Source organism: Syngnathus floridae, chromosome 14, assembly GCF_059516105.1.
Source record: "Syngnathus floridae isolate MCC-2025c chromosome 14, RoL_Sflo_1.0, whole genome shotgun sequence".
NCBI lineage: Eukaryota > Metazoa > Chordata > Actinopteri > Syngnathiformes > Syngnathidae > Syngnathus > Syngnathus floridae.
In genome coordinates this window covers 11874924-11896995 of record NC_142426.1, presented here as the reverse complement: position 1 = coordinate 11896995, position 22072 = coordinate 11874924, and the positions used below count along the sequence as shown (strand labels likewise).

Below are 22072 nucleotides of genomic sequence, written 5' to 3'. Positions count from 1 at the left end.
GGAAAAGACGCGGGGGCCGTGTTTTTAATACAATCCTGTTCCTCTCGTGTAAAGATGTGCTTTTGTCCAGTCTGCCAGCTGGTCCTCACTGTCTGCTCGGCACGCTCATGGCGACCAGATGGTGAGACACACACACACACCCGAGTCGCGCATCCTCCAGCTAAGATCTACCTTGGTCGACCCCACGACACACGGCTTGCATTTCAAAGGCGGAGCGAGCGCTTCGAGCGAGAAACATAAACTGGGCTGTGAAGATATGTGATACGTGTCCCACCGGGAAAATTCTGTAAGGCACACGTGAGCCCCCCCCCAAAAAGTTGATGTGAATTGTTGATTTCTAGCAAATGTTGTTCCCAAAAATATTGCAATCACTCTTTTGAAAAACAATCAGCCCTTGTTCCATCCCAGTGAATTTGTTCCAGACCCGCCTTCAAAAGATGACAAATCTGCAATCTAGTGAAAAAAAAAATGACCACGGATCCTGGGAACTCAGAATTTATAAATGTTTTCTTAAGAATCTGAGTCAAACTTCAAACAAAACTGAAAACTTCAATGAAAACGGATCTCATGCTTTCTAATTCTCCTTTAAGTGAGTTTTTTGTGCCAAGAAAGCCTTCTCAAAGTGCATCAGTGTTGCTAAGCAGAAAATCCTAATGATAAGGTTAGAATTAAAAGTTCACGCACTGATGCTGTCGCAAATAATGGAGCGTGAGAAAAAAATCTCTATCTTTTCTAATACAGCAAGAAAAAGCATCTGATCATTATTTTAGGCGATATTAAATCAAATGTATTTATTGAACATAACAGGGAAGAAAAAAACTGTAAAAGCGAAGGTTTGTATTTAGAACATGCTTGAGCCTCTTTTGGCATCAATAAGCTCAACCGAATATTTTCTGTAGTTGCTCAGACTTTTCTGTCGTAAGCTTTTAAAGAACATTTTGTTACCCTTTTTTCGACAGACTGTCTCGTGTTGTGACGAATGATATTTCATGCCCAATTCATGGATAAATCCAAGTAACGGCAAAAGCTCTTTCTTTTTGTCTGCCTTCAACAGACAGTGCTTGGCCTGTCTCCTACTCTTTGTTCATACGCCATCGGGCCAACTTGCTGATATTGTATGATTCGCACTAATAACCTCAAAGGAAAGATACATCTGCGCTGCCGTGAGCCACGGCTACCGTTATTGCCTCGTATTCCGTCCGTCATTACTCACGTTAATGAAACCTTATGAAAGAGCTCCTTTCACCGTGCTGTTTGATCAGCTGCATCATAGAATAACATGAGGGATGACACTGACATCTTTTGTGGCGATTGTCGGAAAAGAAAATGCGCCGATTGATGAGAAACGCGAGAAACCGCTTTGAGAGAGCTTAAAATAAAGTTGAAGAAAACTTTGGATTGTTGGGAGGAAGCAAAGGGCCTGGTATGTTCAGCCTAAGTAAATATAATCTGTTAATTGTACTTGATGACTTCTCAAACACTTTAATGCAGTAGTAGTACTCAAATAAAAGTCCACAGTGGGACCACCCTCCACTTTATCCCTCCCCCTTTTTAAGCCCATTAACTTGGGAGTCACGATGGGATATCAAGCCAGGGCACATTTTCAAAAACAATTTTAAAAAGCAGTGACCGTGAACATGAAAAAAAAAAAAAACATTGGAGGCTGAATCCATTAGCTGCATTTTGATGCATGCACCCAAATTTGCATTTGGAATGTGATGAGGTTTATCTTTGTTTCCAAACTGGCTTTTTGAAAGTTTAACACGGAGAAAAATGTTCTCTAGTTTTGCACTGTGTTGCTAAAAGCAGAAAATTATCTTTTGGGTTTTTTTCCCACCCAAATAGTGGTTAGGATGTGAGAAGACAACGAACATGTTTGCAAAGGGCATATACACTGCCTTTATTTGTATTTTTATTACTATTATTATTATTAATTGTCACCTCTTGATGGGGAAAAAAAAGTTTTACAGCCTCAAAAAAAGCCCGAGAAGCTAAAATGATGCATTCTGCACTGCAGGAAGTATGTTTTCATGTCATGAGTGCCAGCAGTTAATGGAAATTCTGCATCAGGCTGGCATTTCCTCCATGCTGTGTGTGTGCGCGAGAACATGTTTGTTTGTGTGTGGCACCTTCATGCCGTTTGCACGTTATGGGAAATCTTCTCCCTTATTATTCTACTTGCTATTTTTTGGGTGAAATCTACAGTAGACAGATCCCAAACAAGGATGCTAGTTGATTTGTTTTTAACGGAGAGAATGATATTGATTCATGTTGTGTAGCTTCTGGTGTGTGTGTGTGAGATGGACAACCGGTTGAGTGATGGCAAGGTGTTCGTCAGGGTGTGACTGGAGTGACTCAGCTACAAGCTATGCTCTCCTTCTTCTGCTTTAGTGAATGACTCACAGCTTCCACGGTGTGTGTATCCTTTTCCAGATAACTGCTTCCACTACGGGGGAAAAACACTTCATTTGCCATTTATTTCCCAAAATAGTGAAAATAACACATAACTCGGAAGTCATTTTCATGTCTCAGAAGAATTTCTCACTCCAACTACATTTGCATAATTCTTTTTCTCTCTTGAATGCTTCCTAAACAAACAGTGCAGTGGTGTCTTGAGACACAATGTTACATTTGGCCCTTGACCGTGCATAACTCAAAAATGCAAATCGTCGTAGCCCAGTGAAATGAATAGGCAGGGAGGGAGTAGCCCACCTCTCGTGTTGGTGAGTCAAACTTCATGGTGAGCCATGATGTGTGCAGCAGACTACATTTGGCGGCCTATTTAGCTTGAGGGCACACTCACAGTCGGCTATTTGAAATTGACACTTTAAATGTGTTTGGCTAGTGCGAGCGCTCTGATACGCACTTATGATCCGTACACTTCTCCTCCTCCAGCACACTTTGCCGCCTTCAGCAACAGAATAGCCATAGAGGGGGGAAAAAAAACTGGTTTACTTGACGCTCGGCTACGAACGGGCACATTAATGTGATATGTATTTATTCTCTCACCAGTTATTATGATGAATTCTATCTTGCATAATAGTAATAAATCCAATGGCCAGAAATCGCCTTAGCATTCAGACAGCACTGAAAGTTATTTTCTGTATTTGGAAAAAAAAAACTTGTATAGATGATGTTTACTAATTTTACAAAACTTTGTCTTTTGACATTCAACTTTACAACAGAAAAAAAAAATCTGATGGCTGGTTCCTGGGAGCGATTTTAGAAGCGCTAATGTTGCACACACGTTTGCATTCAGTGCAACCAATTAGGAGCGGATGCACGTTTCAACATGTTTGCCTCGCACTAAATGAGACACTCGTTGAAAAGAGTGCAATGCGGCATCAACAGGAAGAGGAGAGCGGAGCCGACATCCCGACTCGGGAGGGCAGTTTCTTGTGGTACATCTTGGCCTTCAACGAGGCGTGGCAGGTTGACAGGGTTGAGGTTTGAAGCGAGAGTTCAAACTAGGATTTCAACTTTGGCTGTTTGTTGTTTTGCGTGTGTGTTGAACTATTAGAGGCCTTTAAAAAGGTGGGGAGCCCCTTCAATCAGGCCTTCCTTCCTTCCTTCCTTCCTTCCTTCCTTCCTTCCTTCCTTCCTTCCTTCCTTCCTTCCTTCCTTCCGTCCTTCCGTCCTTCCTTCCTTCATTAAGCGCTCCATCCTGCCTTTCATACCCATAAATATTTTACTTTTTTTGCAGCAGCAACTTGGTTGACAACTTGAGTTGTTCAAGAATTGTTTTTTGGATATAACAGCATGTTAGAATAGGCCTCTTTGGCACATGTGATTAGCTAGCTCCTGTCGTTTTTAAAGAAAGAAAGCTGACCACACCTTACATGCAAGCGCTAGTTTGCTTTTCTGCCGTAATTACATAATGACACCATTAAAAAAAAATCAATTCATTGCTTTGATTGTGCAACACAAAGTTCACACGTCTGATACAACTTCACGTGTGACGAAATGCATTCCTGCTCTCATTATTGCCTCCACCCAATGCCTTTTTCATGGGAAGCCTGAAAAGGACATCTTCGTAACCCTGTTGGTGTGTGTGTTGTGTCAAACGTTTGATTTGTGCCTCAACTTGCTCATGACATGGTTGCTGCATTTTAAGTGCATCCTGGCACTCTCAGCGATAATCATTGCACTGAGCCAGGTGGATTGGTATGCTGTGTTTATTTTTTATACACACGCACGCACATACACACACACACACAGAAATGAAGACGATGAACACACACATTCACACAAACTTTTGAAGAAAGGCAGAGGGTAATATGCAGGCCACGTTGTGGATGTGATTTTCTTTCACCATTTTAATTGCTTGAACTCAGTCTAGCAATAAATTACGAGTCGGCGGGCCATGCAGGTTGTGTGATCAAGCCTCTCCCCCCCATCCCATCGCCTCCAACAATGCCGTACCCATATAATATTTTTTTGCTCCTTTCTTTTTAGATCAGTAGCAATGAAATCACTTTCTTGAAAGAAGTCCCTCCATGCGTTTATGCTGGCGATAGCGCCATTCCTGGTGCGGTTTCCTGCACATGTTGTGACGTCAGTGGTGGAGAAAAGCGTCTTTGTATCCCGCCGCCGTCCATCCGCTTCTCCATTACTGCCTTTGACAATGATTTTCCCTTCCAGCCCCAATCTGGCAAAAGCAGAAAGTGCGCCACTAGCGGTCGAACATAATGTTAAGCAGTAACGTCTTGGTTCAAATGGGGTGCGGCTGTGCCTATGTATTTTCAATTTGAATTGTAAAATAGTCCAAAATCAAAGAATACATATTTTTTTGATTTGCTATCATCTCATCGTTTTTCTTCACACTTGGGGGCGCCAAGTTGCTCGCCTCGCCACAACCTCCTATTTCCGCCCCTGTTGAGACAGGACCGCCCCCGATGTATGGGCAGTTTGTTCCCATTACCGCTGCGATATAACAATTAAGCGACGTATCCAGCAATAGTTAACGCGGCATTAACTAGGTCAGCGTGCGTCAGTTTGTGCCAGTAGGATTTACGCATTGATTTCTGGCAAGCTTGTGAGCTTTATGAGGCAACGTTTTCAATGTTCTTTTCAAACCACAGAATCTTCCGTGATCCCTTTTTCCGTCGGCTCACTTTGCAATTGCGATTTGGCGTGCAACGTGTGCCGACCGTGGCGGAATTCTCGGCAGGAAAGTGACTTTTGTTGTTGTTGTTGTTGTTGTTGCCATGTGGAATAAATTGACCTTGAAATACCACATGTGGTCGAACATGTCTAACATTTGGGAAATTAGGTTCGGTTAAAATTGCTGGAAACAATAATGGACAAATACTGGCGCTGGAGCAGGAAAGGCAATTTTTTTTTTTATAAGTAAAATAAGAATAAATTGAAACTGTTTGCTCGAGCTGATTCATTTTAAGTTACAATAATAGTGTTGACCAGTAGATGGCAGACATTGCTGTAGAGTGCAGCTAAACCCAAGAGTTGATAGAGGAGTTGATAGTTGATTGTCTTAAAGCCATCAACCTGTGCTTTGATTAATTCGGGGCATATTGTTATTTATGGCAACAGTCCATATACAGGTCAATTCATGAATACCATAAAATAAAATCTGGATATGTGTTTCATATCGCTTGATCTGAAACCCATATGTTTTGAGTATACGACAAACACAATAGAATTGACCTTTGCGTTTGAATACTTTTTGTCTGTCTTCTCAGGGTGCTGCTCAAGATTTATACTTACCCTGATAACAGACATACGAGATTAGCATTGATTTAATAGCAGTTTGATCGCTCCAAATAGAAGCTTACTGGGAAAATGTATTGTCAAACAACAACCGCGTTAGATGGTGGCATTTTAGCTGTATGGCGCCCTCTTTAGGAGCTACAACTTGGTCAGATTTGCATCACGTTCTATTGTGCCGTGTGGTCAAAATAAAGCCATTTGCACATGTTCCTTTTGCTATAAGCTTCCTCTATAAGAGTACAGATGTATTTTGTACTATTCTGCACACTTGGGAAATGGATCGAGGAAATGTGTGATTTAATGGCATAATTAACAGTCGCTTAAGTGAACTCTTCAAATGAGCCTTGACAGTCTTGGCACTCATTAGAGTGGCTGATGGGAACATAATAACTAATGCAGACTGGGAGTATCATTCATGCAAAGCACTTTCAGTCTCTGTCAAATGGAGAAGCTTCAAGCAGGATTACAAAATGACATGGTGCTCCTATATATACACTCTATGTGTGTGTTTGTGTGTGTGTGTGTGTGTGTATTTTTGGAGGGGGGTATTTTGGGGTTTTATTGATTTATTGATTTTTTTCATTTATTTCATGGCGACTGTTGCGCTTTCCCACAGGGGGCCCCGAGTAAAAATATCAATCACGCTGAAACAAGCAGATGGATTGAAGTCAAGGAAACATTGAGTCATTTTCCCACTGACAAATGGACCGCAAAAGACAACGCGGAGCCTTTCAAGACACCTCAAGTAAAATCATTTTCATGTTGCTGGTAAAATTGACTTGTAATAAAATAAAAAGTATAAAAAAAAGCTAGATTTATATTATTAATATCATAATCGTGACAAAATTACACTTGACTTGTATCCACCATTTTTCACATTTCCAATCAAAAGCATCAATATCATCTACATATATTATTTTTATTTTAACTGTCTACACGTGTTTTATATTATAATTTATTGATGACTCCCCCTCTCATTTTGCGAGTCGTTGGCGGTTTTGAACAATATGACTTTAAAAATAATCTTAATCTGTTGTATTTATGTTTTTGTTCCTACAAATAAAATATGAATGCCAAAACGTGAAAAACATACCATACATAATTACATACATACATGATTATGTACACATTTGTTCTTTTGAGTATATTTTTCACTGACTTGTATAGACATTGTTGGCATACAAAAGAAATATCATAAGAGATGAGTCACTTAGGAGCAGTGTAGGCCAAAATTTAAAACCTTCTGGCTTTTCTCCCGACGGCTTTGCAATGAATCCAACCTCCTACATGAGGAATCCTTGTTGTTTGTTTGTTCAATTATTTATTTGTGTCCTTCCCTGTAGCCTGTTTATCTCGCACAACCTTGAAACCCAGAAGGCACATACAAGCATTTAATTGCTGTTGGAACTTGTTTTTTGTTCGTTGATACCGATGAACATGATGTGAGATTGCTTCACTCTTGATTGTTGTCTTGTTATGACTCGGCAACCGTAAAAAACAAACAAGAATGCTCAAGTGTTGAACCTGCATTTGTGTTTTCGTTTTGTAACCAATCTAATGGTGGTCACGGACAAAAAAAATCAGGTGTACCATATATTCAAAAAAATATATATATATAGCATTTTCCTTCCAATAGCACACACGGTGCATTTGTCGTTTACATTTATTAATTTAGTAAAATTGTACTACTTAGGCACTATTTTGCTCACCCACAAGCGTCCTAGAGGAACCGTTTTAACAATAAAAGCTTCAAAAGCAGTTTACCCACAAATGCACCCTAATCGCACCCTAAAGTTTGAAAAAGGATTAGCATATTTCTCAGGGACTTTGTAAAATCCAAAAGGTAAAAGGTATCAAATCTATAAAACATTTAAAAAAAAAAAAATCACAGAACACAACCACATCTTTATTGTATGTACAATGGTAAATCTATTTGAACCTCTGGACATGTGCCAGAAAATTGACAAAGCGTCAATAACATTGAGCATAACTGTACAACAACAGTAAAAGAAAAAAACACATTTGTTCAATAAATATTTCCCATAACTAAGCTTTGTTATTATGATTGTGAAGGTAAGATTTTATGGAGCAGATGTACACGATAATATGGCATATGTAGTCGTTACCTTGAATAGCAAATGGTGCTACTCTTTGAATGGCTTTGATTAACTTTGAATGGCTTTTAATGTTGCGTGAGTTTTGGGCACTTTGTCACTCATCATATTTCTCTACAATTTTCTGCCTTGTGTGATGATGAAAAAAGATCTGATCTTCTCCATTTCACACACTATATGTGCTATGGCTCAGTTCATTTGAGAAACATCGCTGTAAACATCTTGCTTTGAAGGGCTGCCTTTTCTCGTGTAAATAAGAGCACTCACTCCCGACTTACAAATGTAGGTCGCTTTGTATTGACTGCTATCGTGTAAGATTATGAAGTTATACAACACTGTCGCTCGAACGTTTTGGCTTTCACATTAAAAGGACTTCTGCGCAGCTCAACAGCTCGTTAGTCGCTTGCAAGAAAAAGAAAATGGCAGCTCTTTACCCAGGTAGCTGCCAATTGAAGAAAACATGAGTACTTAAATGAGCTCTACTGTGACATCACAATTGTTTAAAAATACATTTTCAGTATTAGGCAGCTCACATAAAATGTACTTGTGTCATTTTACACCGAGTTGGCGCTCAAGTCCCATCGCTGTCTCTTTAAAGAAAAATGACAAAACTTAGCTTTTGGCCGACTTCGGTGTTGACAAATTTGAAGGATTTACAAGCATAAACATTGAATCACTTTAACATTCACAGTTGTCATATCTGACGGTTTTCTGAATCGGGCATGAAAAAAAGAGTCAACACATTGCACAACACAGTCACTCACTTGACCGCAAAAGGGTAAAATGCTTGAATTTGGTCTAAGTATCCAAATGGCTGGCTGTCAGCTTTTCAGTATCTCCTTCATGACAAAACGTCAACTGTGAAACACCGCTAAGTTGCTAACTGGCGTTTGAGTTGTGCCAGCAATGCCAAACTTGGCAGGAAAACAAAACGTGCAAATGATTCCAGCGTCCTTTGATTTAATAACACGGTTTCATTTGGCTTTCAAAGCTGTTCTCTGATTTGGAACGACGCCAGTTGTTCCATTAGCTCTCTCCCCTTCTCGCATTCCCTCAATTAGCGTCGTTATTGTTGTTGCCTTCCTCCGCCGCGACAAACTTGATCTCGGCGTTGGCCGTCCTCGATGCCGTGCTGCTGTCCCTTACCTTGTGCCTGTACAGGAAGGGAAAGGTCTTCCGGAAGGACTTCTGAAAGCTGGCGCCCATGAAGCCATAAACAATAGGGTTGACTGAGGAGTTGGCGTAAGACATGCAGTTTGCCCACGTCTTGATCTTGTATGTGGCGTATGTAGCACGGAAGTTGGGGTAGAAGGACTGAAAGAGGACAAAGATCTGGATGGGACCCCAGCACAGAGCAAAAAGCAGGACAATAACTACCACCATCTTGGAGACCTTGCTTCTGATTCTGATGGTTCTCTCAGACAGGAGGTTGACCTGAAGATAAATACTGTGTTACGCCCAAGAAGAATCCTTGGTTCTACCTTTGCTGATTCTATAACCTGGATGATTGAGAATCAAAATTGAAATATCCCAGTGAGCGCATCCATACCTGGTAGTTGTTGTCTACCGGCTCCACGCTAGGTTGGCCGACCCGCTTCACCATCATACCATAGCAAAAGGAAATGGTAAGAACGGGCAACAGGTAGGCGGCGATGAACTGGTAAAGGATGAAGGCCCTCTCGTGAGTCTTGGAGGGGAACCTCTCCATGCAGTACTGCCTCGGACCATACCAGTAGCCCTCCTCAATGCGCTGGTACATGAGGATCGGCGTGGACAGGATGAGAGAACCTGAGCAACCCACGAATATGACAATGGTCTTGAGTTTTTAACATTACGCACACAAGCTCATGCAGTAGGGGATTACGTATGTCAGGACGGACCGATCCAAATGCAGAGGCTGACGATCATGGCCACCCTGGGTGTGCGGTGGCGGAGGGATTTCAAAGGGTAGATCGTGATGTAGCAACGGTCGCCGCTCATTGCAGTCAGAGTGATGCAGGTCGCTTGGACGGTCACCTAAAACACAGCAGGCATACTCTCAGAGAAAATTGGCTGCTTTGCTGAGCTAATGGTTTATAAGACCTTCGACTCTTGACTTTTCATTGTAAGCCCTTGGAGCACCAATCTGTTCTTGTGCCTTTCATGCAGTCCAGGATCTCGAGAATACACAAACTTGCCTCCTATTCCTGGCATTTCAGTTTTCAAACCGGTAGTGCAGCTGGGAAATGATCTTACCTTGGAAATCTTGGGCGATGGTTTGATTCCAGTTGACTCTGATGTGATCGCTCTGCATGCATAGCAAGCTGCTTCTTTTGAAAGTGCCGGCGCAATTTTCCCTGGTGTCTACTTTTACGTGCTCGTTCCCAAACCGACCAAGAAAAAATGGTGGCTGATAATTTTCTCCTCCAACTGACTGCTGCCATGATTGTAACTTGTCTCTGACAGACAAATAACAGACATTGGCAACACGTCATCGGATTGCCGAGGGCTTTCAAATCGCGCTCTGTCATCATCGTTTTTTTTGAAAAGTTTGGGTGGATAATGTTGGAATTCTGTTGGAGTTTTGTCAAGACCACATTTATTGTGTTACCTGCCACCCCTTATTACTCCTGCCAACAAATGAAAGCCTCTGGAACTAACAAATTGGATCCCAACTGACGTATTCCCAGAGTTGCAGGATGTTGTCATATGTGACGTCAGCAAGTGAACTCCAAGAATGTGTTTTGTTCGGCTTTTTTTTTTGCTTTATGGCTTGTGCTCCTGCTTTCCTCTTAAGATCTAATGTCAGCCCTGTAATGTCCCACTCCTCTTATCGGTGAGACCACCGAGTGTGCCGCCATTAGGAGGCATGTGCAAAAATGAGTCACAGAAAGGGGTCATGAAGAGTTCAAGGATGAAACACCTATGACAAAACACCTTGTTATCTCCAGGCTAATTTAAAGCTGCTAAAAAAATATATATATATTACTGTACTGAAGTGGAATTTTCATCTAGCCTTACTTGACTTTGTTATTCATATTTCTGGACGCCAAAAATGTTCTTCACCTTACGTTACGTACAATATACGGTTTAACATGATGTCCAGGCTAACAAGTGCTCTCTAACATTGCTTATTAGCCAAAGCCACTGAGGTAAACTGAACAAATAGTACCATCAATAAAGTACAAGTCCATTTAATGTCTGATATTCGAAGATTTTTACATCCCCAAGGTGACTTTAACTTCTACCTACACAGTCCTACACAGCCAAAGAGAGTGCAATTAATTTTATGCACAATAAGCTTTTTAATGCTTTGAGAGAGAGAAGAATACCTTTAGAAAGTGTCTAGTCAGATGATGATAATCCAGCACTGCCTTTTGCTAATAAAACTGAAAAATAAATTACTGTGCTGGCTACTTAAGCTCAAATTGTTCACAAAGCTCCTCTGTTCTTTTGGGTCAAAGCCTTAGAACTCTAAATGGATTATTAGAGCCAGAATCCATTTGGGAAAGAAAAATTGTCTTCTCTCAATGCTTTTTTCAGAAATTATGCACTCAAGCCACTTAACCGTCTCTTTGAGCCTACCTGTTGATTCTGATTGGGACAGGGTTTAATAACTCGTTTAAATGACACAGGTTGTTACTAAAATATACTGTGTCCAAACAAAGAGCCATGCGAAACAGAATATGTAAAAATGGCTATGGACAATTTTGTTTTATTAAGGCACCAATACTATTTCTTATAGCAGCTTATATTTTCCACTTATTTGCCGGTATAGTACATTTAGAGTCTTGACGGAAAACCCTGACGTGGACTATTGTAAAATCATTATTAGATGGACCCACGCCACATTTTTACCATCTATTTTTTGATTTGTTCTTCCAAGTTAGGCAGCAAACAACCTTACTTAACTGGAAAGGTCATCGACTGCTATCTTTTAATTGGATGTCCATTTAAAAAAAGTTTTCCCTGGGGGAGGCAGGTCAAGACCTACGCAACACGGCCTCTCACTAATGGTGCACTTTCTCAAGGCTTGAAGGAATGCTTGGTGGATCTGTGTAATTGTAACAATACGATCCTGTAAACTTTGTAATCACTCAGATTCATCTAATTAGAAATGATGGAAATAGTCACCATCAGACTCCGCAGTTAATTGTGACATCATCGTTCCAAGCTGAAACAAAGGTTTCATATCCCTGAGGCCCCGCCCAAAAACTGGAAGTTGATTTGCAACCTTGCCTTTTGTTTGACTCCATGAAAAGAAACACGTTAATTGAAAATCTACACCGACAATGAAACTGTCAAACTGAGGCTGTCAAAACGTGATGAATTTAATCGTTTCCACCCCAATTATTTTTTCCCACAAATCTATTCTTTTTATTTATGTTCTATTGTTTTGTTTTGTTTTTTCCAAAAAGATCCCAAAATGACTCGGTTTCACTTTTATTGTAACCTTTACTCCTGTTCAACTTTTTATAGCAACAGTAATTTTTAGGACACATTGATTTTTTTTTTTTTCCAAGCACACAAAGCTAGACCTGCTTGTATAAGTAAATGTCATGGACATCAGTGAAGTACTTTTTGAGCTAATGCTTAAAATGGTGGACCTTTAGAACGATTCCGGGAAAGCCGAGTGCGCTCTGCCTGTCTATGTTTTGTGAGCGCAAGTTAAAAGGATGCTTTTAGTCTTTACTGGACATGCTCTGATAATGCTAAGAGCGCAAACATAAAAGGCAGAGTAACACATTCATTATATTTGACCAGAAGCGCAAACTTTTATTGTGTTTGAATTCATTAACGTCTGAGTCTTTTACCTGCTGCAGGAAGGCCACAAATTTGCACATGAAGTTGCCAAAAATCCAACCGGGCAGAGGGTAGAGGGTGGCCGTGAAGGGAACGCAGCACACCAGGAAGATGATGTCAGTCGCCGCCAGGTTTGCTGCATGGGAGAGAAAGCAATATCTTAAAGTTATTACGTATCGCAATTTGAAGTTTGGTGCAGATTTTGCAAGAATCGTGGAAGTTGGCGAGCATGTTTTGCTTCAGTGGGCCACAAAACAAATCATGTAGCGGGCCAGATCTGGCCCTCGGGCCTTGAGATGGTCACCTTTTCCCCTGTCGTCCATGACACTTCAGTCAATGATACCAACAGATGGTAAGTTATTTTATGAACATATATATTGCCATGGATATAATTTGACAGATTCCTTTTATTTTGATTGATAGGAGTACAAAAACAATTATTGATAATAACTAGTATGAAACAATATAAATAATCAGTGATTTTTTTAAATTATGCTTATTAATAGGAATGAATGACAATCATCAATGAGTTTCATTTTGCTAAATCATAAAAATGAATGAAAATAACCGGTTATTTAGTTTATACAAATAAACACCAACCTGACTAAGTTTGGTGCAAACGTATTTACAATACTTTATTCTGTGAATACATTTGACGATGGGTGTTATTGTTTGGCTTGAGCGCCTGCCTCCGAAAATATCGGCCCATATGTCTGGTCCTTAACTGATCGTGGCCCGATAATAAATCACTAAAATTTCCACTTATCGTTACGGCTATCAATGTTCTTCAAGGTGCAATTTGACCTTATCACCACGCAACAAAAACATCTGCATTGACAGCTGCATCTTATCATTCCGTGAGCAATTTTATCAGGTTGTTGTGGCTGTCAGTATAATGGGATATCCAAAATAGAATTCCTAATCACTCTATCCAATCTTCTAATTTAATCACAATAGTAGCATCCAGGTGGCGCAGATGCTGCCGATCCCACTAATCTAATATTTACTGAATATTAAAGCATTTTGTTTCTCCACCAGGCCTGTGGGGTCGTATTATTCCTACATCAAATTCTTGTCACATATTCTCAGCACACACACAGCTTCTGCAGGAAAGAAAGGAAGGGGGGGGGGGGGGGGGGGCTTCATAGGGGAGAGTCTTTTTCAACACCTGACACCATGAAACAGTTTCATGCATCTCTGGTGAGATCGTGAACAGAAAAGCGATGATGGCAATTTAATAGAGTACCCATTGCAGGTGTATTGAGTTCACATTTGCATGATGTATGGGGACCGAAATTATAAGCACTGATGTCTTACAAAGAAAGCGTTTTTCTGACTCGGAAATGTATGATTTCATATTTATTCATTTCAAGAGTGGTGATACAAATGTGAAATAAAAGATGTAAATGTCACAGATGACTTCTAGATGTATCAAGTGTAAGCAATGAAAGTATTATGTAATTATAAGCGACATAAAATAGTTTTGTAAATAAATATATTGCTTAGATGCCATCTGTCGTAGTCAGGAGCTTCATTTAGAGAAAATTAGAAAATTCCTTTTTTTCCACTATTATTTTCACTCAAGTATCGTTACACATTTAGTTGAGGGGAGAGAAACATTAAACGCCTTAGGCCTAATAAATGTCTGATCACTGTGCATTTTCAGAAATCAAACACTGCTGTTTATGAGGAAATACGTCTTTTTCATGTAACCTTGAGTTTTTTTGATACCCTACAAGTAATGAACATCAGCCTTTGACTCAAATAATCATGCAGTGAATTTGATGCCCTGCTGAGAGTTAGTAATGAGTGGAGTGTCCTTGCATCCTTGCTCCCCCTCTGTGTGTTTACGTGTGTGTGAGGGAGTGCATGCACGTGTGTGTTTTTCTTTGCTCACCTATGTAAAAGTTGGTAGCCGTCCTCATCTGCCTGTGCTTGGAGATGACATAGATAACCAGAGAGTTGCCCACCAAGCCCACTAGCATGATGAGGGAGAAGAAGAGGGGCACCAGCCAGGCATCAGTAAGAAAGGGGTGCTGCTCGCCATCCTCCTCCTTGGCTACCTCCCACCCTTGCCGCTGCTCCCCCCCGTCGTGGTCGCATCCCCCCCGCGAGAAGTTTGCCTCAGAGCTGTTCATCCACAAGCTCGGCTCCGTGGAGTTCTTCTCCAAAGAAGAGGAGGGATGCATTATTGGGAATGAGGAAAAAAAGAAAAGTGTGTGGGAGAGGTGGATGTCAATCAAAAATATATGAGGAGGGGGATGCCGAGACAGGCACGGGACAGAAATTCCCTTTCAGTTGCAGAGAGCTCATTTTAATAGCTGGAGTGCAACTTTCCATTGGAGTCATTGCTTCTTCTATCACCTCCTCTCGCTTGGTCCATTTGTGTAAACGTGTACCTCTCCACCTTAAAAGTTTCGATTTGCTGAAAAGGCGGGTTGGAATCCGACGTCATCCGTTGGACAGATGAAGGGGGAGCATCCTCCGGCTGTTCTGAGGCGAAGGCAATTCTGCTGGTGGCTTTATAGCAGGAGCACAGGAGGCAGACACGCACGCACGTGCTGCAGAATTGTGGGATAACTCGCCGATGGGAGGGGGGGGGTCTCCTAGCAACGTTATCCCTCATTCCATCCGTGTGCTATAATTCATACATTGTTAATATTATTGGTGTTGTTGTTACATTGCCTCATGAGTCATTTGCTCTGGGTGTAACATTTGATTTTTATTTTCAAGTTTGTACCCTGCAAAAATGTGCAGGGATTCTTAAATAGGAAAGTGAGAGTATAGACTTCCTGTAATGTTTCCTAGCTCGAAAACAAAAACATCAGGTGCCATTAAATGAGGCCCGGTAATCATAATGTGTTGGTATTGAACTGCTGAATGGATCAAACTATTTTTCAGTCAAACGTATGACTCTATTTTAGTTTTTAAAATATAGTTATTCTATTTTAGTTTTAAACATATTTTCAGGCCCATCCATTCAAGTCAGTCAGTGTACTTTTGGTCACCTGAATTAGTTCAATATTTGTTCCATAAGATGAGCTTTTTGTTCCATTATTTCGGCGTTTGTGTGTGCGCAAAGTGGCTATGTCAAATGAACTATCAAAAGATACAGTACTTTGTGTCCACATGCTTGACTTGTCATAAAAAGGCTGTTATCATCGGGAACATTGGAGTGGCAACGAGCTATTGTAGAGCAGATAATTGAGGGTGAAGTGAAGCCTCTTGTTCAATCAGGTGGGAGTTTCCACATGTAGCTACCAATAAGTACTTGTGCATTTTTTTTCTTTTCACGGGTGGCTACAGAAAATACCTTGCTGCTTTACATTCATATTACATAAAGGAACAGAGTTGTTCTCGTTGATAAAGTGTTATTGGAGTGTTCAGTCTCCATATTACGTCACACACTTGGGCCTTTTACAAAGATGGTCAAATTTATTTTTGTAACCGCAAGGACATTTCTGGGGAAGAATTGATTTTGATCCGTTCTTAAAGGAGAAATCACAATATTGCTTTGTCCGATTTGATGTTTTTCCATTTCCCTAACATCATTCGTTTTTCGGGTCATGTTTTTTTGTGCCTTGGTTTAGAAAAAAAATATTAGCATTCTGAGAATGGAGGAAGTGAACTTCAGGCTCCATCAGCATGAAATAGAGGAAGTGACAGAGAGGGAATTAGTAGTTGAATGTGGTGATAGTGTTTAAAAAAAAAAAAGATTCGAAGTGGCTGACTTTTCGAGGTGACTGTTTAGCCTTTGCGCACGAGGGAATGACAGCTGAATACAGATACAAGTCGAGCTTCAGATCAAAGCATATTTTCCAGAGGTTGCTTCGTACCAAGCTTGAAAAAATTAAATATTTATAGCATCCGCCACTGACTACAACTTCCTTTCAAAAAGCCATCTTTGTTTTGGTTAAGACTACAGCTGTTTATTCTAAACGGCCATTACAAGGATTGATTGGCACAAAATCGTTACAATTAACCATTTCTGTTTCGACAAACATTGTAAATGTAAAAGGATGTAGATTTAGAAACATTGTGTACTATAGTCAAGTAGTGTTTCATCCACATAAATGTAATATATTCTTTAAATGTAATATATTCTTTTTTTGTATTGAAATAAAAAAAAACATGAAATGAATGACAGCTTTGGTATTCTTTTTTGGTTTGTTTGTCCATGGTAGACTGAAATGCTATGTAAATGTATTTCATATTGTGACTCAATGTATATTTTCAAAGTGTTGGCTGACATTGACAAGAAAAGTGACCATCACTGTTTCATAACAGGTTTTGATACATCCACAAAAACCTCATGGGCTGATCTACCTGAAATATTATGCAATATCCTGGTAGGTACAGCAGAAAATAACATGATGCTATGCGTGGAAACGGTTGTTTAATGGGGCTTGATGAAGTTAAATAGAAACACCGTGTTGCCCTCCCTCGCATGTGTTGTTAGCCTTAAGCAGGTTAGAGCACACAAGAGAGGACATTTGTATTTATGCTGTGTTCCTTTGTCAGTGGACATTTTTGAATGCTTTGTATTTGTACGCACAAGTATGCGTCATTCATGTTTTATAACAGTGGATTTTTTTGGGTACTTTTTTAACAGGTACAATTTGTGTTAGGGTTTACAACAGTTTAGGGTTAGAAAGATTTAGGTTTAACATATGACATATGATGTACATGATATTACATTGCTTGGTTTAATTTACATAAATAATAATAATATGGATTTATTATTTTTTTAAATAGATTATACGTGTAAAAGATTTGGGAACGCCTGCGCGCGGTGTCGGCGGGTCTCTTGAATTCTAAACAACGACAATAGCGACATCTAGTGTTCTTTTCTAATACGGCAAGCACAGGTCGTACTCTGGTATACGGAACGCAGCCTTCGGGGACCCGGTCGTTTTGAGCGCTTGTAAAAACTGAAGTTGCAATGTATAGTCATACATTAATTTTTAGGGGAAATTAATATTTTATAATAATCCCGATTAAAAGAACGAGAAAGCGGAACGTATATGGTAAAAAGCGTTGGAGGACGACGAGGAGAAGTTGAAATGGAACGCAGCCGTATGGTCACATGCTAGTCAAGCTGGATCAGCTGACACTGAACACTTCTATTTTTCACGCTCCAACTGAGCGCTCCCGTAGCCATCTTATTTCATAAAAATCATCATCATTATCATTATTTTTTTTAGTGCTGTTTACTGGTGCCGAGCTCACGGTTCGTTCGTTTATCTACTGAGCACACCGCCGAATCAATGCTGCTGGAGTGGATGATGGACGGACACGCCATTCTTTACACGGGGGTCACTTTGGCCTTCTGGAGCACGATACTCGTTGTCGGTAAGCTCGTCTCCACGTTTAAATGAGTTAGTTATGAATTAAAGTGCGTCCTGCTTTAAGTTATCAAATAATATCAAGTACTAAAACCTTTTATTAGGTTTGTTTGTCGCTTTATCTGCTATGTTTGACAGCTGTATTTCGGATCAGGCTAATTCCTGGTAACAAGTACTGCGACTCTTTCGCGGTGGATAGCTATCGTTAAATTATCTTATTCATCGTAGTTTGCAATAAACAGCACTTAGTTTGTTTGAAGGTCATTATTTGGAAAAATATAGCGGTGTTTTGTGACATATCTCCGCGTTACTGCAGTCAGGTTGTAACCAGATGACGAATTGAAGCTCGTAGTAAAATCCTGCAAACATAGCCAATGGAAAACTACTCTTTTTGTGCTTTTGGCAGCATTGGCCGTATGTATTATTAATATTATTCCTATTCAGAAATAAGCATGCAAAGTATTCTAACTAGTGTGGATTTTTAGCATTTCTCACGACAGAGTGAGTTCTCACACCAAAGCAAGACGTAGCTGCACTTAAATGTGACTTTTTGGCTGGAGTAGATGCAGTTATTATATTACAAATACTAATTGCCACTGTCTTCTTCTTTCTAGGTATATGCTATACAATATTTGATTTAGGGTTTCGCTTTGATGTAGCATGGTGAGTATCCCGACCCTCCCTCTGGTTTTCATGTTGTTTACACCCAGAAAAACGGAGCCATGTTTGGGGAAGAAGGGAATACTGAGCCTTCAATCGAGAACATGCCATTTTCCATTGCTTTTTAATCTTTCTGCAGGTTCCTCACAGAGACGTCACCATTCATGTGGGCCAATCTAGGCATCGGTTTGGCCATCTCGCTGTCTGTCGTCGGAGCAGCTTGGTGAGTCGTGACTGCATGAGGAGTGACACATCCTGGAAGTTTTGTAGTTTTGTTTTTGCTTCCTCTTTTGGAGAAAATCATCTAACATTATGGAAGTGGCGCAGCTTGGACTGTCTTATAAAGTAGGATATTTTTGTGTTTAAGTGCTGGGAGGATAGTTTCTTATTGCTTGTGTGTATATTTCCCAGGGGAATCTACATCACCGGCTCAAGCATCATTGGCGGTGGAGTCAAGGCTCCACGCATTAAAACCAAAAATTTAGTCAGGTAGGCTCATGACAAAACATTTATTTTTGGTGTAGAATTATTTGATGTTAATCTAGTTTTTCAATCAAATTAGACTTCAAATGTATTTCTTCAGATTTATTTTAATCAATTTATTTCCACATAAGTGTTTTTAATAAAGTTAGGCATTTCTTTTAATATTTGAAGCTGCATTCAATTCAACATTTTCTGATGATCTTTTCTAGCATCATTTTCTGTGAAGCTGTTGCAATCTATGGGATCATCATGGCCATTGTTATCAGTAACATGGCTGAGGTAAACCACATTCCATATAACCTCTGTCTTGTCTTATCCTGTTATAAAAAAATAATAATGATTTTTATCATCTTGCAGAACTTCAGCGGAACAACTCCGGAGACCATCGGGGCAAGGAACTACCAGGCCGGTAAGACTGTACTAGGGAAGCGCTGACAAATTGAATGGCATGAAATTAAAATGATTAACCGCACGTCCTGTTTTCATCAGTGCTTTGTTTACAAAAAGTTGGATGTGGCTGAAAGTCCTATGAATTCAACAGGCCAATTGTTTTTGTGTGTGAGCAGGCTACTCCATGTTCGGCGCAGGCCTGACGGTGGGCTTCTCCAACCTCTTCTGCGGTATCTGCGTGGGTATCGTCGGCAGTGGGGCGGCGCTGGCCGACGCCCAGAACGCCAGCCTCTTTGTCAAGATCCTTATTGTGGAGATCTTTGGCAGCGCCATCGGCCTCTTCGGTGTCATTGTGGCCATCCTGCAGGTGAGCGACACGACTGCAGCGTTGAATTGAAATTGTGATGCATTTGAACTTTCGGCCCGCGTCCGCAGTACTAAAACGGATCTTAGATTTGTCAGAAGGGTATTTTTCATTCAGTTCAAAATTGAAGAGAGAATGAACAGTAAGTACGTGTTACTGAAAGTTTGACTGTTTCTCCTCCCCTGAAGACGTCAAAAGTAAAGATGGGCGACTAAGGAGAGGACAAGAAGAAGATGACAACACCGCTGGAAAAATAAGTTGTGTAAATACACCGTAAATTATTTAAATGTTGCTATTTGCCGTGTATTGTCTTCAATTGTTATTTCAAGAACAAGTGTTTATCCACACTCTTACTGAAAGATGGTTGAAAATGAGACTATTTGAACATGTCTTTTGGATGTGTGTGTGAGTGTTTAGCCCTTTCCTGTGAAGCATGAGCTTGTTTAGAATTGTTCATTGCGCTTGCCTGGTCCGCGAGAGACCTGCTTACTCAGTAGCGCCCCCTAGAAAGGTAAATAATTCAGCCCCTGACACCAGCGTCACGTATCAGTGAGAAATTTGGTGGACTTTTTTTTATCATGAGGTCCCATGTCTGAAGTGAAAGAGGGTGAGGCCCTACTTGGGAATTCACCGAGATAAGTGCAAATCCAAAACGGGTGAATCTGAGCTACATTACAGTGAGCATGTAGAAAAAATAATGTAAACTTCAAATGTAGAATTTTTAATTTTGTGTTTCTTCTCCATATGAATGTCTGTCATTCGTCTTCTTTTTTTACGCACTGTTTTCATTTGTTGTAGTTGTAACATTCCCTAACCTGGTCATTGCTTCATTGTGAAAGCTTGTGGTGATATCCTGTATGATATATCAATTTTACATGATGCAACGCCATCTATTAATCATTATGATGAAGTTGTGAAAGACTATTCAAATGACGTTAGTTGTCAATGTTGCAGAAGTAATATCACCTTTACACGATTAAGGCTGAAAGGAAGGTGTGTACCAAAAGTCCATATTTTTGTCGGTGATCTGCGTGAGTGTGTGTAATTATGTTGACGTGATGGTGACAAGAAAGTAAATGTCCAATAAAAATAAATCGTGTCCTCATAAAATGCCTCTGATCAAAACTGTTCAACTCGGCTTCATTTGACTCAGCCAGATTTTGCAGTGTTCCTTTGCATCCTCAAGACGGCGCTACTAGCACGTACTCGTGCTGAGTGGACTTAATTGAACGTCATTGCGATTCCAGGCTGTTCTATGTACTTTGTTGCCTTTGTGTAAGAATAGGAACGAAAAGTCCCTCTCGCCTCTGTCTCCGGGAGGGACAAACAAATCCCGGAGCCGTTCCTGGCTCCCATTTAGCACGAGTTTGAATGTGGAACACATCCAACTTCGATCTCTGTGATATAAAGGGTATGCACACTTTTGCAACCACGTGATCTCAATTCTTTTATTTCCCTTCTCTAAAAGATTTTTTTTCAATTGAGTTGGACATGATGTACTACTATATCGCATTAAAGAAAAGAAAATCTAACAAAGCATTTAACAAGGGGTGTGCAGACTTTTACATTTACTGCATCAATTTTCTGCGCTTTCTACGTACAGTGGGGCAAACAAGTATTTAGACAGCCACCAATTGTGCAAGTTCTCCCACTTACAAGATGAGAGATGCCTGTAATTTTCATCATAGGTACACTTCAACTATGAGACAAAAGCGGGAAAAAATTCCGGAAAATCACATTGTCTGATTTTTAAGGAATTTATTTGCAAATGATGGTGTCTTTTGTCTCTCATAGTTGAAGTGTATGATGAAAATTACAGGCATCTCTCATCTTGTAAGTGGGAGAACTTGCACAATTGCTGATTGACGAAATACTTTTTTGCCCCAGTGTATCTAATAAAATCACTTGATATATTTTAATATGTCGTTGAAAAATATATTTTACATTGATAGATTTTGTTAAAATTTCATATTTTATTTTTGTTGAGTTGAATGCAACCAACTTTTAATATTTTATATTCCAAAATATGTAACGCAATATAAGTGTTAAAACATCAATTATTTGCTCAATGATTAACTGTACCTTTTCCCATTTTAAAATAAAGACAAACAGTATAGTTTTTGATACCCACTGTCTGAGAGTAAAAAAAGAAGATAAGACGGATGGAAAAATATAACAAGGCAGAAAAAGCAAAAACAAAAAGCCCC

General features: G+C 40.1%; 3 protein-coding genes across 8 annotated transcripts in view; 2 read left to right on the top strand and 1 right to left on the bottom strand.

Annotated features, from left to right (window-relative positions):
• The window catches only part of ift22 (intraflagellar transport 22 homolog (Chlamydomonas)), a 38728-nt gene extending 24989 nt beyond the window's left edge, over window positions 1-13739 (top strand). For 3 of the 4 annotated variants that reach the window (XM_088397092.1, XM_088397093.1, XM_088397095.1), the window contains exon 7: window positions 6344-8229. The gene's annotated coding sequence lies outside the window, so the exon portion shown is untranslated. Of the gene's footprint in view, window positions 1-6343; window positions 8230-12643 lie in introns of those variants that run through there. The other variant, XM_088397094.1, reaches the window with a different exon arrangement.
• On the bottom strand, window positions 7626-15139 carry kiss1ra (KISS1 receptor a). 3 transcript variants are annotated; one of them, XM_088397087.1, is made up of 6 exons: window positions 14521-15139; window positions 12635-12759; window positions 9722-9857; window positions 9391-9629; window positions 9234-9275; window positions 7626-9155 (listed from the first exon to the last, which is right to left on the bottom strand). In XM_088397087.1, the coding sequence occupies exons 1-6, from the start codon at window positions 14810-14812 to the stop codon at window positions 8895-8897; spliced, it is 1095 nt and encodes a 364-aa protein (XP_088253213.1). In that variant the 5' UTR covers window positions 14813-15139; the 3' UTR covers window positions 7626-8894. The 3 variants fall into 3 exon arrangements, with proteins under 3 accessions (XP_088253213.1, XP_088253215.1, XP_088253212.1); XM_088397089.1 differs by having other exon boundaries at window positions 7626-9288; window positions 9341-9629; XM_088397086.1 differs by having other exon boundaries at window positions 7629-9275.
• Window positions 15140-17691: 2552 nt separating this feature from the next.
• atp6v0b (ATPase H+ transporting V0 subunit b) lies at window positions 17692-20975 on the top strand. Its single transcript, XM_088397237.1, has 8 exons — window positions 17692-17975; window positions 18583-18631; window positions 18768-18851; window positions 19040-19117; window positions 19321-19390; window positions 19469-19520; window positions 19678-19868; window positions 20054-20975. Exons 1-8 carry the CDS (start codon window positions 17891-17893, stop codon window positions 20078-20080), a joined length of 636 nt encoding a protein of 211 aa, XP_088253363.1. The 5' UTR covers window positions 17692-17890; the 3' UTR covers window positions 20081-20975.
• The last annotated feature ends 1097 nt before the right edge of the window (window positions 20976-22072 follow it).

What these genes read in the sequence shown, in the direction of transcription:
- kiss1ra (XM_088397089.1), bottom strand. Translation starts at nt 14,812, where the DNA reads ATGCATCCCTCCTCTTCTTTGGAGAAGAACTCCACGGAGCCGAGCTTG. An exon ending in GGCTACCAACTTTTACATAG is followed by an intron (nt 12,760 to 14,520) that starts GTGAGCAAAGAA and finishes TCTCCCATGCAG; the next exon opens with CAAACCTGGCGGCGACTGAC. An exon ending in CAGCCTCTGCATTTGGATCG is followed by an intron (nt 9,630 to 9,721) that starts GTCCGTCCTGAC and finishes TGGGTTGCTCAG; the next exon opens with GTTCTCTCATCCTGTCCACG.
- atp6v0b (XM_088397237.1), top strand. Translation starts at nt 17,891, where the DNA reads ATGCTGCTGGAGTGGATGATGGACGGACACGCCATTCTTTACACGGGG. An exon ending in TTTCGCTTTGATGTAGCATG is followed by an intron (nt 18,632 to 18,767) that starts GTGAGTATCCCG and finishes ATCTTTCTGCAG; the next exon opens with GTTCCTCACAGAGACGTCAC. An exon ending in AAAACCAAAAATTTAGTCAG is followed by an intron (nt 19,118 to 19,320) that starts GTAGGCTCATGA and finishes GATCTTTTCTAG; the next exon opens with CATCATTTTCTGTGAAGCTG.